At 39.3% G+C, this 14,292-nt stretch overlaps 1 protein-coding gene across 1 annotated transcript; it reads right to left on the bottom strand.

The window, feature by feature from the left end:
• Nucleotides 1-454: 454 nt before the first annotated feature.
• On the bottom strand, nt 455-13,734 carry LOC119011896 (myosin-7). The gene is made up of 37 exons (XM_037085342.1): nt 13,531-13,734; nt 13,142-13,285; nt 12,846-13,002; nt 12,726-12,753; nt 12,099-12,204; nt 11,909-12,001; nt 11,774-11,837; nt 11,598-11,696; nt 11,390-11,493; nt 10,807-10,945; nt 10,566-10,684; nt 10,302-10,451; nt 9,993-10,163; nt 9,579-9,888; nt 9,361-9,437; nt 9,007-9,212; nt 8,785-8,908; nt 8,034-8,170; nt 7,676-7,931; nt 7,304-7,546; nt 7,040-7,216; nt 6,781-6,926; nt 6,576-6,666; nt 6,079-6,468; nt 5,846-5,972; nt 5,534-5,652; nt 5,241-5,437; nt 4,828-5,011; nt 4,231-4,396; nt 4,022-4,146; nt 3,629-3,937; nt 3,335-3,538; nt 2,864-3,160; nt 2,191-2,295; nt 1,992-2,087; nt 1,423-1,557; nt 455-576 (listed from the first exon to the last, which is right to left on the bottom strand). Exons 1-37 carry the CDS (start codon nt 13,729-13,731, stop codon nt 556-558), a joined length of 5,817 nt encoding a protein of 1,938 aa, XP_036941237.1. The 5' UTR covers nt 13,732-13,734; the 3' UTR covers nt 455-555.
• Nucleotides 13,735-14,292: the final 558 nt, after the last annotated feature.

Genomic DNA, 14,292 nt, shown 5'->3' with positions numbered 1-14,292 from the left:
CTTGCATTTCCTACAACTGAACTCTTATTTTTCTTTGCACATATTTGTACATGTATGTTTGTTTTACTTTATCTTGCTTACTTTTATGTTTGTTTTTGATTATGTTTTTACTTATGTTTTATGCTTACTGTACCCTGTACAGCACTTTGCAAACTTTGATTTGAAAAAAAGTGCTATATAAATAAATAAACTTAAACTTAACTTAAGTGTGTGTGTGTGTGTGTATGTGTGTGTGTGTGTGTGTGTGTGTGTGTGTGTGTGTGTGTGTGTGTGTGTGTGAGCGTGTGTGAGCATGTGTGCATGCATGTGTGTTTTTAGCTCCCCCTTCTCATGACTTCATCAGATATTATTTCAATGGTGATAAAGTGAAAGCTTTTGAATTTACTATATTGACTTAAACATTATACGACAGGTCTCCCTTTTGCCTGAAATAAAATAAGTATCTACACATTAATTTGAATGCACTTTGCTTTATTCTACAGTTACAGTACTTTGAAGACAAGGAGAACTACAGCACAGGTCATCCCAAAGGTCTTAGGTGGCTGTCTGTGAGTTTCACTCCTCCTCTAGTCCTTTCTGTGATGAAGAATGATAAAGACAAAGAGAGAGAAATCAGTGATGAAGCATGTGATGCATTTGTTACAAATCACTCTTTTTTTTCACCTTCAAGATGGGACAAGCAAATGATAATGACATTAATTGTACATGAATAATCTTCATTTTTTAGCATTAATTTACTGTACAGTACATAAGCTCTTATTACTATTTTGTTCCAGTCACTGCTAATAAGGCTAATCAAGGCTAATAATATAATAATACAGTACAAATTGTCCACAAGCAGGTACATATACTAACACAAAGTAAATGCTCTAATAAGATAATCTAAGAAACTGACAAAGTGTTTTGTGTCTTTATAATTGGAACAATGAATAATATTTAATTCAGATGAACTAAATTGGACTGGTTGACATCATTTACTGACGTCTTTGGATTTTCAAAGGTTAATCATACATAATGAACTAGTCTTGGTTTGAGTCTGAGCAATGAGGGGACCTGTGTTGCATGTTGTTCTCATTTTGGAGATCAGCTTACTTAAATTATCAGTGTGTCTTCCGAGTGATAGAGTGATCTACTAACCTATTGAATGACTCTCTTACAACTTACCAGATTCATTTAAAATCATCAGAATAAAATGATCTATGCAAAAAACTGGTCTGTTTTATTTATTCCCAATAAAATGACGAGCAGTTCTGTAATTACTGGCTATGCATTAAATAAAATAATAAATAAATAATAAATGAAATTAAAATTAATTACATTGAAATTATATGAAAATGATGAGGATTTATAAAAAAAAATTAAAAAAAAAAGTGTGCAGTATGACAGTCAGAGTGTGTGTTGAAATCTAAAGTAGCCTCTTACCTTTGAGCCCACATCACGGCTCTTGGCACGCAGCTTGTTGACCTGAGACTCAGCTATGTCAGCTCGCTCTTCAGCCTCATCTAGCTCATGCTGCAGTTTACGGAACTTGGACAGATGAGTATTGGCCTGCTCTTCCTACAGAAGTCAACATAAACACAGGGCAAAAAATTATACAACTTTACATTAGGAGACAGCCCACTAAGGAAATTCTTTAGGCCACATGGTCTGTGATTGTAAGTGCAGAAACAGCTAGAGCCACAGTCTCTTTGTATCATTTTAAAAACTCTACCTTGGTTTGTAGTTTACCAGCTAGGTCTAAAACATTTCAAAGGGGAGCTCGACATGTTTCCAGGGTACAACTCAAATCCACTAATGAAAGGTTGTATTATATCATAGACAAAGTATGACTGTGTAATTTTAATGTGTGATATGAACTGCTGCTTTGAGCTATCACAGATTAAAAAGTTGTTTTTTTTAAGCCTCAATTAACATTATTTAAAGGGAAGTAAATTATGAATGAAGGCTGAACACCCATAACAGACCAGAGACAACTTTTAGCCCACACTTACAGCCTCCTCAGCAGCTCTCTTGTAGGCTTTAACTTTCAGCTGGAGCTTGTCAACCAGATCCTGCAGACGAACAGTATTCTTGCGGTCTTCCTCAGTCTGAAGAAATCAGAGGAACAGGAAAGAGACTCTCAAGTATTATCTCAATTTGCATATTTATGCTGCTTATATATTTCTGTATATACTGTATACTGGTAAAAACCTGGTATGTGAGCTCCTTGATGCGTCGCTCATATTTACGGATTCCTTTTATTGCTTCACTGCTCTTCTTCTGCTCCAGCTCCACCTCATTCTCCAGCTCCCTCACCTGAAAACATCACAAGATTATTTTTTTGGAAATTCACCAATCCATAATGAGCTCAGCTCAAACCTCTCACTCAGACCAAATATAAATTCAATACACTGTAACATTGTTGAAATAAAAATAAGATGTAATAGGGGGCAAACTTCAAGAAAAATGATCAATCCACTCAGTTCTGCTGATCTTTTTTTCACTGTTTTGGTTTTATAGCAATCAAGACAAATTCGATGACTACTTGGTGTATAAATTGGATCGTCTACCAAATTAATTAAACATCATTGTTTGCTGAGGATTTGGTGGAGCCCAAGCCAGGTTCAAAAAGCCAAGGACTGATGAACATACTGTCTTTGTTAGGCATTTTGAAACAAAACTTTGATTGGATAATAATGTTGTTTAGTGTCTGCTGGATGTACAAGAAGGCTGTTATAACCCTTAACACATGTATAAGGCAGTAATGCTTCAGGGTTGTCAGCTTGTTTTGGAGTACAAGAGGTGCATCTTTGAAAATTCAAAAGTAATGTTGGTCATGACCATTTTCACAAGTGATATCTATATGTTGGAAAATGTATCTTACCCTGGCCTCGAGCTTCTGCACCTGCTTCTTGCCTCCCTTCATTGCGATCTGTTCAGCTTCATCCAGGCGGTGCTGCAGGTCTTTAATGGTTTGCTCCATGTTCTTCTTCATACGCTCCAGGTGAGCGCTGGTGTCCTGCTCTTTCTTCAGCTCCTCTGCCATCATGGCAGCATCAGTAATGGCCTTCTTGGCCTTTTCCTCAGCATTTCTGCATTCCTGCACTGCTTCCTCCACTTCAGTCTGAAGCTGGGAAGCATCAGCTTCCAGCTTCTTCTTCTGGTTTATCAGGCCAGTGTTCTACGTATTTTTGAAACATGAGAATTGTGAATTATTATTATTATTATTATTATTATTATTATGTATTTAACTGTTACTATACATAGAAATAGTCATGCTTTTTAGTTCTTTTTGTAGTGTCCAAGAAACACAGTCTGTCATCTGTGGTGGACGCAATACATGATTAGGTCTCACCTGTGAGTGCAGTAGCTGCACCCTCTCACTGACATCCAGCAGCTCTTGCTCAGCAAGTTTACGACCTCTCTCAGTTTGTTCAAGAGCTGACCTCAGTTCCTCCAGTTCAGCCTGAAGCAGGTTGTTGCGTCTCTCAACAATGGCAATGTTTTCCTTCATATCATCGTTGGCCCGAACAGACTCATCCAGCTGAATTTGGCAATCCTTAATTGGATGACAAATAACCACATTTATATTGATAATGAATTTAAATTAGAAACATTTTACTAAGAAAGCTATTTTTTTCCAGTTTACCTTCAGATGCGCATGAACTGATTTAAGTTGTTTCTGGGCCTCAGCTGCCTGCCTGTTGGCCTGGCTGAGCTGGATCTCCATCTCATTGAGGTCTCCCTCCATCTTCTTCTTCAGACGCAGGGCCTCGTTCCTGCTGCGACACTCCGCCTCAAGAGAGCTCTGCAGGGTGTCAATTGTCCTCTGCAGGTTCCTCTTGCACTGCTCCATCTCCTCATCTTTCTCAGCCAGTTTGCGTTCAATTTCAGCTTTAACTTGATTAAACTCTAGCTGTGCTCTTAAAATCTTACCCTCTTCATGCTCCAGGGAGGCCTGGTGGACAGGATGGTACAGTTATAGAGAACAGCAGACAGTTTTGTTAAAAAAGAAAATACATTCATTAAAGCAAGCCTGCACCTCAGCTTCCTCAAGAGCAGATTGGATCTCATTCTTCTCCTGTTCCAATTGTTTCCGTAATTTCTCCAGTTCGTGGATGCTCTTTCCACCCTCACCAAGTTGCTCAGTGAGGTCAGAAATCTCCTCTGTGGAGGGTCAAGCACTGTGATAAGGATGGTTTACATTTTAATTTGTGAATTATGTCTGCAGAAACTGGCAGTACACCTTACCCTGTAAGTTCTTATTCTCTCTCTTCATTGTCTCCAGATGATCCAGAGACTCCTCATAGGAGTTCTTCAGTTTGAAGAGCTCAGTGCTCAGAGCCCTGGCCTCCTTCTGGGAGCTCTCCAGCTCACACTGAGACTCTTCATACTTCTGCTTCCACTCAGACAGGACCTGCAGTGAAAATAAAGGCCAGCAAATAAGTGTGCATGTGCCAGCTAAATGAAAAATGTACTACAGGCTTGGTGGAGTTGACCTTATATGAATTTCTCCCATTATTGAAAACAGTCCTCTAAGGTGGTGAAAGTAAAAAAAGTTTACACTAAACCAGCTCAATAGGTGTTAAATAGACATAGTTTGTGTAATGGAGAGTTACAGTCCCCTGTAAAAGCCAGTGCCATGTATCTTTTGCCAGTGACATTAGTTTGTGCTACCACTGGGTGGCACCAAGGTTAGATTTTTTTCAGGTTCATGGTGCCTCCAGCAACCCTTAACTATTAAAATATCAGGGTAAGAGGTCAGACTAAAAAATGAATCTTGGTGTTTTTGCTTGTCCAAATGTTCAGAGGCTACAGTTAAATACTACTTAAAATGTAGTGCTTCACCTTGTCAAAGTTTCTTTGCCTCTTGTCCAGAGCAGCAGCAGCAGCATTAGACCTCTCCACATCCACCATGAGATCTTCAATCTCATTCTGCAGCCTGTGTTTGGTCTTTTCCAGAGAGGAACATTTAGCATTCACAGCTTCAACAGCCTCCTCAGCCTCCTGCAGACGCTGAGCCAGCTTCTTCCTTTAGAAAGCAGTCATGTAATGATTTAATATTCCTGCAGTTGTACATCCTTTATACATTATTATAAATTCAACTAATATGACTGGCTGCTTGATCATCTAACAGACAAACTTTTTGTTCGTCTTACATTTTAGTAGGAACATAACACAAACAAAAAGCTGATCTGCTAGACGAAGTAGAATGTTTCTTTACATAGCAAATCATTCATTTGGACCTCAAACTGTCTTACTTTGCCTCCTCCAGTTCCTCGGTTCTCTGGATGGCATCAGTCTCGTACTTAGTTCTCCACTGAGCCACCTCAGAGTTGGCCTTGGACATGCTGCGCTGCAGATCAGCCTTGGCCTCCTGCTCCTCCTCATACTGCTCTCTGAGCAGGTCACAGTCATGACGAGCAGACTGCACTGCATGAGCTAATGCATTCTTGGCCTGTCAAAAAGAAATTATATGAATAAGTTACACTGAGATAAACAGTACATCTGTTACAAATTTACCATCCAGTGCTGTTACTTAAATTAATTTCACCTTGGTCTCCTCTTCCAGTTGTCGCTTTAGGTCTTCAATTTGTTGAGTGTATGACATTTTTCCTCTTGTCAGCTGAGAAACCAGAGAATCCTTCTCCTCCAGCTGCCTTGACAGCTCACCTGGTATAAGGTGTCACAAAGGAGTTACTATTTCCAAAATGTGTGTGTGTATGTACATATATTTATATATTTATGTATAGATAGATAGATAGATAGACAGATAGACAGATAGATGGATTAATGTAATACATTAAAACTTTCAGTTATCACACACATAAGAATATATCAGTTTGTATTAAAGTAAGAAATATACCATTTTCCGTTTGGAGTTTTGCTTTTTGCATATTATAGTCATTGATGCAGCGTTGAGCCTCTTCAAATTTGGTCTTGTATTCATTCATCTGATCTTCCACAGTCCTGCATGTCTTCTCTATATTTGTCTAGATTTAAAATAAAAGATATGCAATTACACCCATTTTACCTAAAATACCAACGTCGGTGTAACACTAACTACTTAGAAAGAAATAGTGTGTCTGTTTAGCCAACCTTTGTCTTCACAATATGTTCCATATTGGAGACGACATCATCCAGCTCCAGTCTGAGCTCACTCTTCTCCTTCTCCAGCTTCTGTTTAACTCTCTGCAGGTTGTCAATCTGCTCTCCCAGGTCAGCAACACTGTCAGCTTGTTTCTTCCTGAGTGTTGCAGCGGTGGCTTCGTGCTGCAGAGTGGCCTCTTCAAGGTCTCTGCGCAGTTTCTGGAACTCAGCCTCCCTCTTCTTGTTCATCTCGATCTGAGCAGATGTTGCTCCACCAGCCTCCTCCAGCCTCTCACTGATCTCCTCCAGCTCTCTGGCTAAGTCTGCTCTCTGCTTCTCCACCTTGGCTCGGGCAGCTCGCTCTGCTTCCAGCTCTTCTTCAAGCTCCTCAATACGGGCCTTTAAAGGCAGAATTATTTAGTTGCCACTTACAAGAGTTTTTGTTTTGTTTTATTGTTTTTTTTTTTCCAATTCTTTAAACAATATTAAGCATAAATGGCAATTACCTGGAGTTCTTTCAGTTTCTTTTGAAGCTGAATAGTTATGGCCTGCTCGTCCTCTATTTTGCTGTTGAGCTGACTGAGTTCAAAATCTTTCCTGCGATGAAAACAGCAGTTGGAATTAGAATAACTGGTCATCTGTTTGTCCTGTATCTGTACAGCTGTGTCATGTATTAGACATATTTGATATTTAGTAGAATAACGTTTTTACTTTTTCAGATGCTCTTCAAGTTGCTGCTTGTCATTCTCCAGGTCCATTACACTCTCCTGAGTTAATTTCAGGTCTCCCTCCAGCTTCCTCTTTGCTCTCTCAAGATCCATCCGCACTTTCTTCTCTTGTTCCAATGAACCTTCAAGCTGGGCAATAGCATTACATAAAGTCACAAATTATTTTCCCAATATGCAAGAAACATGTGATCTTACTGGGTTTATTACACTGGGGTGAAGATAACAAGTAGCAAAATTCTTACATCATCCACTTGCTGCTCCAGCTTTGCCTTGGCCTTGGTCAGAGTGTTGACTTTGTCTTCTTCACTCTGCAGATCATCCAGTGTTTGCTGATGAGCTTCTTGTAAGGCCTTCTTTTCCTTGGTCAACTTGGCAATGATTTCATCAAGAGCGGCCATCTCCTCAGTCATGTTCTTTACCTGTGAAATGAGTAATAAATGTTACAAATGATCTAAGTGTAAAGGTTAGAAACATGCAATATATAAATAGCTAAGTTGTTGTCGTACCTTGTTCTCAGTGGCATGCTTCTCTTTCTCCACTTTAGCCAGAGTCAGCTCTAAGTCATCTATGTCTTTCTTCAGCTCAGAACACTCATCCTCCAGCTTCCTCTTCTTAGCAGTGAGTTCAGCGTTCATCTCCTCCTCATCCTCCAGTCGTTCTGTCAGCTCTTTGGCTTTTGCCTCCATCTGAATTTTGTGTTTGATCAGCCCTTCACATCTTTCCTCTGCATCTGCAAGATTATCTTGCTCCTAAAGGAAAATAGTCATTAATGTGAGAAGGTATGGTCTATTGCAATTTACATGATTAATGTCTATGTGATACACTGTATGGTAAAATAATTACATAAAAAAAATTGAGATTGCTGTTGTTGTACTCACAGCCTGGACATGGAGCTGGAGGTCATTCTTCTCTTGAAGAAGACTGACCATTTTCTCCTCTAGCTCCTTTCTACGAGCTTCAGATTTTGCATAAGCCTCTTTCAGCTTCAGGAATTCTTCCTTCATGTTGGCCATCTCCTTTTCTGCCTCAGCAGATCTCAACAGAGGTTTTATCTTGAAGAACAGCTTCATCCAGGGCCAATTCTTGACCCCCATGAAGGCACGGATGTTCCACTGGATCACCAACAATGCATCTCTGTCAGAGATTAACCAAAGTTATTACTAACACTTAACACGACACCATTTTGAACAATTATTATTATTTACTTAGTATTATTTGATTTTAGATTAAATTGACCTTCTTTCCACAATCTTCTGGAATTCCACTCTTGCCAGCAGACCTCTTGCTCTGGCTTGGATTCCAGTAATGATGAGTGACAAACGGTCATCCCGCATCTCCTCCAGTTGTCCAAGAAGACCAGCTTTAAAGAACACCTTTAAGAGTATGGAATGGCATGTAAATATCCACCAAGTACCAGATGCATGAAACTCTCTCTCAGTCATTATGGAAACAGGCAAATGGGCACATGCTTAATTTCTATTCCCACAATTATGCATTAGTGGATGTAAAAACACCTATAAACATCTGATTATGGAAATTTCTGCCTACTCCGCCATATTTTAGACCTGTTAAAGTACCATTAATTCAAGACATATACCTGTAACCCATTATCACAGTAACATCTCATCATCATTATTAAATGTCAGATGGATGGAAAAGACTGTTAAATGCAGGCATTGGCTTCAATCTAAATGAAAGGAATGATAAATCTGTTCAAAGTTTAATTCCTCTGGACTAGAAAGTACCCTTGTTCAGTGCAATTGTTGCTACTGGATTTTTGGATCTAGATTAGAAGTCACTTTATATAATGGTTGATATTAGCTATTGTTCACAAACCTAAGATAAATACTGCCATATACCTGGCATTGTTCTTAAGTCAGTGCCTTTACTCATTTCATGATTCTTTTATTTGTGCTATTGTTTCACCATGTTATACTGGATATAGATTTGAAATTCATAATCCATGTGCTTCTCTTGTATTACTCACCTTTGTGTGTCCAAACTTGTACTGATTGTGGTCAATATCCAGAGAGCCAAGAAGTTTCTCAGCTCCTTTCTTACTGTCAATGAATGTGCCTTCGGGGATGGCAGCTGGATTTAGGATTCGATATCTGGGGGGAAAAAAAGAAACAATATCTTAGAGAACAGCATTTACTTTTAATTTGTATTTATTAAGTATGTGGCTAAAAATATCTTTATGAGACAGTACCTCTGTTTGAAATCTCCATAGAGGATCCTGTTGGGGAAGCCCTTCCTGCAGATCCTGATGCCTTCCAGCACACCGTTACAGCGCAGCTGGTGCATCACCAGAGGATTCTCCATGGCCCCAGGAGTCTTGGTCTCATTGGGGATGATGCAGCGCACAAAGTGAGGATGAGTAGACCTCAAGTTGGTCATCAGCTTGTTCAGGTTCTCCTGTGGGTGGAGGTTATTACAATTCTGTGTTTAACACCCAGTTAAGGTGATTATTTTGGTGCATGTCAATGGAAAATTAAGTCTATGTCACAATCTGTAGTTTCCCTATGAGATAGCGATTCACACATAGTTGGGTGTTTTTACTAACCCTGTGTAAAGCAGACACAGTTTGGAAGGAAGAACCCTTCTTCTTGCTTCCTCCTCCTTTGCCCTTTCCACCATCAGCTAATGAACCAGTGCAAAATGTGTTAGATTCCATTAACAGACACAGGAAGAAATATCTCAGTGTCATCATTCTAGGGCAAACTTTCAAAAATATTGACATTCTCAGTGGAGGTTAATGTAGTACATTCAGTTTATTCTTACCTGATTCTGATCCAGCATAATTTAAAAAGAGGAAAGATAATAGTTTAAGATTAGACTTCTGGTATAGTCCTACAACGGTCTCATTCAGAGGATCCTTGTTCTTCACCAGCCAGTTGTTGATATTGTAGTCAACAGTTCCAGCATAGTGCATCAGGGCAAAATGGGCCTCTGGTTTCCCTTTCACAACTCTGGGCTTCTGGAAGTTGTTTGATTTCCCCAGGTGGTTGTCATAGAGCTTAGCTTTGAAGGTGGCATCAGAGGCTTTGGGGAACATGCACTCCTCTTCAAGGATGGACATGATACCCATGGGCTGAAGGCCAAAGTATTATAAATGAAAAACAAAAGTAAGAAAACAAGAATCATACCATTTTAAATCAATCTTTATGTATGGCTAAACATGACATAGTCTCTCACCTTTTCAATCAGGTCAATACAGGCCTGCAAGTCCATACCAAAGTCAATGAACGTCCATTCAATGCCCTCTTTCTTGTACTCTTCCTGCTCCAGCACAAACATGTGGTGGTTGAAAAACTGTTGCAGTTTTTCATTGGTGAAGTTGATGCAAAGCTGCTCAAAGGTGTTGAACTGTAATGTAAATTAACATAAGTTGAAGTCATTTCAAAGTCATAACTTTGTTACCTGCATATTGAAAAATTGGAGCTTAATACGTATCTTTGCCTGTAGAATGTATAGATTATATAAACGTAAGTATAAGAAACTCACATCAAAGATTTCAAATCCAGCAATATCCAGCACACCAATGAAGTACTGGCGGGGCTGCTTGGTGTCCAGGGATTGGTTGATTCTCACCACCATCCACAGAAACATCTTCTCATACACCGACTTAGACAGTGCACCAATAGCATAGTACACCTAATGAAAAATATTTTTTTTAAAATGTAAAAGTTATAGTAAGTAGCACTTGTTGTGCCACTTCATCAACTTTGACACCCTGCAATGAATTCAACTCTCAGGTTCTATTCTTACCTGCTGGACATTTTGTCCCTTGGTGACCCATTCATTTCCTACTTTGACTCTTGGGTGACAGAGACCTTTGATGAGGTCAGCAGAGTTCAGCCCCATCAGGTATGCGACTTTGTCAGCAACTGAGAATATACATGTAGATGTGAAATCTCTCACAAAAGCTCAATAGCATGGTAAATGTCTTTCATCCTGATGTTTGATATCCAATTTATCATATTCCAGGGATTCAGAGAGTTTCTCTCACCTTCAGTGCCATCAGCCTCTGCTTGCTCCTCTCGCTGCTTCTGCTTAAACTTCATGTTACCATGATGCATGATGGCACCAGTCAGCTTGTAAATGCCGTTCTTCTCCTCTTGAGTGAAGCCAAGAACATCAAAGGCATCCTGAAAGAGAAGAGGGGTATTATATTATGTTTTGTATCATATCAGGCTACAGAACAGAGTGACAGGAGAGATCCAAGAGATAAGATAGTATGTGCTCTCTGAGCCACCAGAATTCCACATCAAACCATAAATGACAATCTGACATCAGACCTTTAATCCAGACCAAGCAAATAGTTTTCACTCTCATCTAGTGACACAGCAATACAGGGTTACAAGTGACATCAATGTCATTGTATTTCATAATGCTAGAACAGTAGCAATAGATCTGGCTATTTCAACAACTGCATTAATTAACACCTATTTTTCAGCAAACTGTAAAATGTCTCTCTCAAGAATCTTTAAATTAGACAGATTTTAATTTGCCACACAAATTTTACTTTAAGTTGTCATGTGAGTGGCTGTTGAAATAATTATATGAATACATGATTCTGCATCTCTACTAACATCAGTGGCCATCAGCTCTTCAGCATCATTGATGGAGGCTACTGTCGTCTCTCCTTGGGAGATGAAGGCGTAGTCATAGGGGTTGTTGGTGATAAGCAACATCTCTGGAAAGCAAAACAATGTTTTTGATAACGATTTTTTGATAGTGATTCAGCAACATTACAACTGCTCGTTGTTAGTGGTCCAAAGATCAGTTCATTTCATTTACCAAGCAGCTCAGGTTTCTTCTGAGAAAGGATCTGATAGAAGATGTGATAATCTCTCTCGGCCTTAAGCTGATAGGTGACACGGGACTTTTCCAGCAGATCTGTAAAGACATTTGCATCATGTAAGTGGGAGGGTGATCATCACGAAGATGAAAAGTTTAGAGAAAAGACTGCTTACATGTCTCGATATCAGCTGAAGCCAGTTTTCCACTGGCTGCAAAGTGAATTCGGATGAATTTGCCCTAAAATGTATGACAACAAAAAATTAGAATAGAAATGGCACAAAGGGCTATTTCATTGCAGACATACTCACAAATCTAGAGGAGTTGTCATTCCTGATAGTCTTGGCATTACCAAAGGCCTCCAAAGCAGGGTTAGCCTGGATGATTTGATCTTCCAGAGTACCCTAAAATACACAGGAGTGCAACATTCATGAAAACTTATAAGCATTAAAGAATCGTGCCATTAAAGTGTCTATTTAGTTATTTTATATGCATTCTAACCTTTTTCTCAGAGCCTACATCCTTCTTTCCTCCAGCGGCTGCAATACTGGCAAAGTACTGGATGACTCTCTTGGTGTTGACAGTTTTACCAGCACCAGATTCTCCACTGAAGTCAAAAAACATTATAGTATTTAATTGATAAATAGACAAATGGGCAACTTGCAGTTCATCATATAACACACCTTTTCAGACATTTGATCAATCAACAGCAAATAAGTTACATAGCCACCACAAAGACTGTTTTTATCCTATTCACCATAATATTTAGCCTTTTTTTAACGCTCGTTCTGTGTTTGGCCTGATGAAACCACAAAAACAGTTGCAAATTAATACAGTAGTGATGGCATAAGTTTCCTGCTTGTAACATAATCACATAGTGTTAAAACTGCCCAAAAGAATGTATACTAACTGTTTTTTATTTATTAAGGGTTTTTTTTTTTTGTCATTAAAGCCATGATCAAAGTTATTGTTCATGTTCAAGTGTTTTAGTCAAATGTTACATTAACATACCATATTAGCAAAAACAACATCTTTCATCAAAGCCTGTAGGATGCCACATTCTGATGTTCTCACACAATGAAATAATTCCAAGTCGAAGTATAAAAGAGTCAAATGAACATAACTTACGTGATGAGAATTGACTGATTTTCTCTATCTGGGAGAGAGAAGAAAGTAGAAATTGGAGGATTCTTTAGCAAAATTCTGCTTAGCATTTCCATGATTATATGATAATTGAAGGTAAATTACCAGTTAGCATGTACTGGTAGGCATTGTCAGAGATGGAGAAGATATGAGGTGGAGCTTCACTCCTCTTCTTTCCTCTATAGGCAACAACCACTTCCTGGTTGTAGACTGGCAGCCACTTGTAGGGGTTGACAGTCACACAGAACAGCCCAGAGTAGGTCTATGATAATGAGAAAGATTAACTGTTCAAGGTACGATTGTATTAGCCTCTGATATATGAATGTAGTATGCAGTTTATAGATTAAGGTTATATATTTTTTAATTGCCTCATCATGTTTTTTTTAAAGCTTCCAACTCACATAGATCATCCATGCTGCATAACGCTCTTTGAGGTTAAACAGCACAGCAGGCTCATGGAGGAAGGTGAACATCGCCATGTCTTCAATTTTATCAAACTTTGGCGGGTTCTGAGGATGTACATCACACTCCTTCACTGTGACAGTCTGAAAATGGAAATAGTCGGAATTAATATGCAAATTTTACAATTATTAATCATTCAGAATTTTAGCTATTTATATGAATGCACTGTGAGAAGAAAAACAAGCTTGTTGTGCTTCTGAGATTTTTTTGCTTCTCTGCCACATATGACTAAAGGACAAATGGACCTGAATAATCCCTTGCATTACCACTGTGTCTTAGTTAGAAAACCAGTGGCATCCAGGGCAGCTGTGCCTGCCAGCTCACTGACCTTCCCTTTCGCAGTCTCAGCAGTGACTTTGTCCCCCTCACGGCTGACAATGGAAGCCTTCACATACTCCTCGTCAGAGTCAGGAACAAAGCACTCCTTCTTCATGTCAAAGGGACGGGTCTGGGCTTCCAGACGCTCTCTGTCCGACTTTCTCAGGTACGGGGCTGCTGCCCCGAACTCTGCCATGGCAGCGTCACCCATTTTTCACAGTCTCTACAGACAAAGGAATCTCAATTGAAATTCACTTATGTTGCCCATTCATCTTAAGGTAATTGCAGGATAAAGAATGTATATGCCAGTGTAGAGTCAGTTAAAATTAATTCATTACATTGGTAATATATTGTATTTCCTTTCCCTTGCCCTAATATGTTTTTAAATCAAACACATTTTCATTTTTCAGGTGCACTTACCTTAACAATCCCTGCTGAGGAGCCTGAGGTGTAATGGTCCTGAGGAAAGAAAGAACGGATGAGACAAGTCTGCATCTCACAGCAACACAGGTAATGCTGTAATATCTAAGTTCACTTGTTGATCTACAAGCTCTTGTCCCTGTACCTTACCTTGAGACAGAATGGTGACCTGTTGGGGGTTTCACCATGAGTTCTCTTTTTAAACAAAGCCTCTCTGCCAAATATGGACGAGGGTTCAGGGTCCTGGAATGTTATTGTGTCTGAGTTGGGTTGGGGTTACATGAAGGGAGGGCTTTAATGAGTGGTGGAGAGCAATATAGAAATCAGCGGGTCAGAGTCTTATCAGTGATGG

Source organism: Acanthopagrus latus, chromosome 21 (genome assembly GCF_904848185.1).
Source record: "Acanthopagrus latus isolate v.2019 chromosome 21, fAcaLat1.1, whole genome shotgun sequence".
Lineage (NCBI taxonomy): Eukaryota > Metazoa > Chordata > Actinopteri > Spariformes > Sparidae > Acanthopagrus > Acanthopagrus latus.
This window is presented reverse-complemented; position numbering and strand designations above follow the sequence as displayed.

Coding starts and splice junctions, on each gene's coding strand:
- LOC119011896 (XM_037085342.1), bottom strand. CDS start 13,731: ATGGGTGACGCTGCCATGGCAGAGTTCGGGGCAGCAGCCCCGTACCTG. Junction 10,164..10,301: donor CTGGATTTGAAATCTTTGAT/GTGAGTTTCTTA, acceptor TTTACATTACAG/TTCAACACCTTTGAGCAGCT. Junction 6,667..6,780: donor CTTGAAGAGCATCTGAAAAA/GTAAAAACGTTA, acceptor TTTTCATCGCAG/GAAAGATTTTGAACTCAGTC.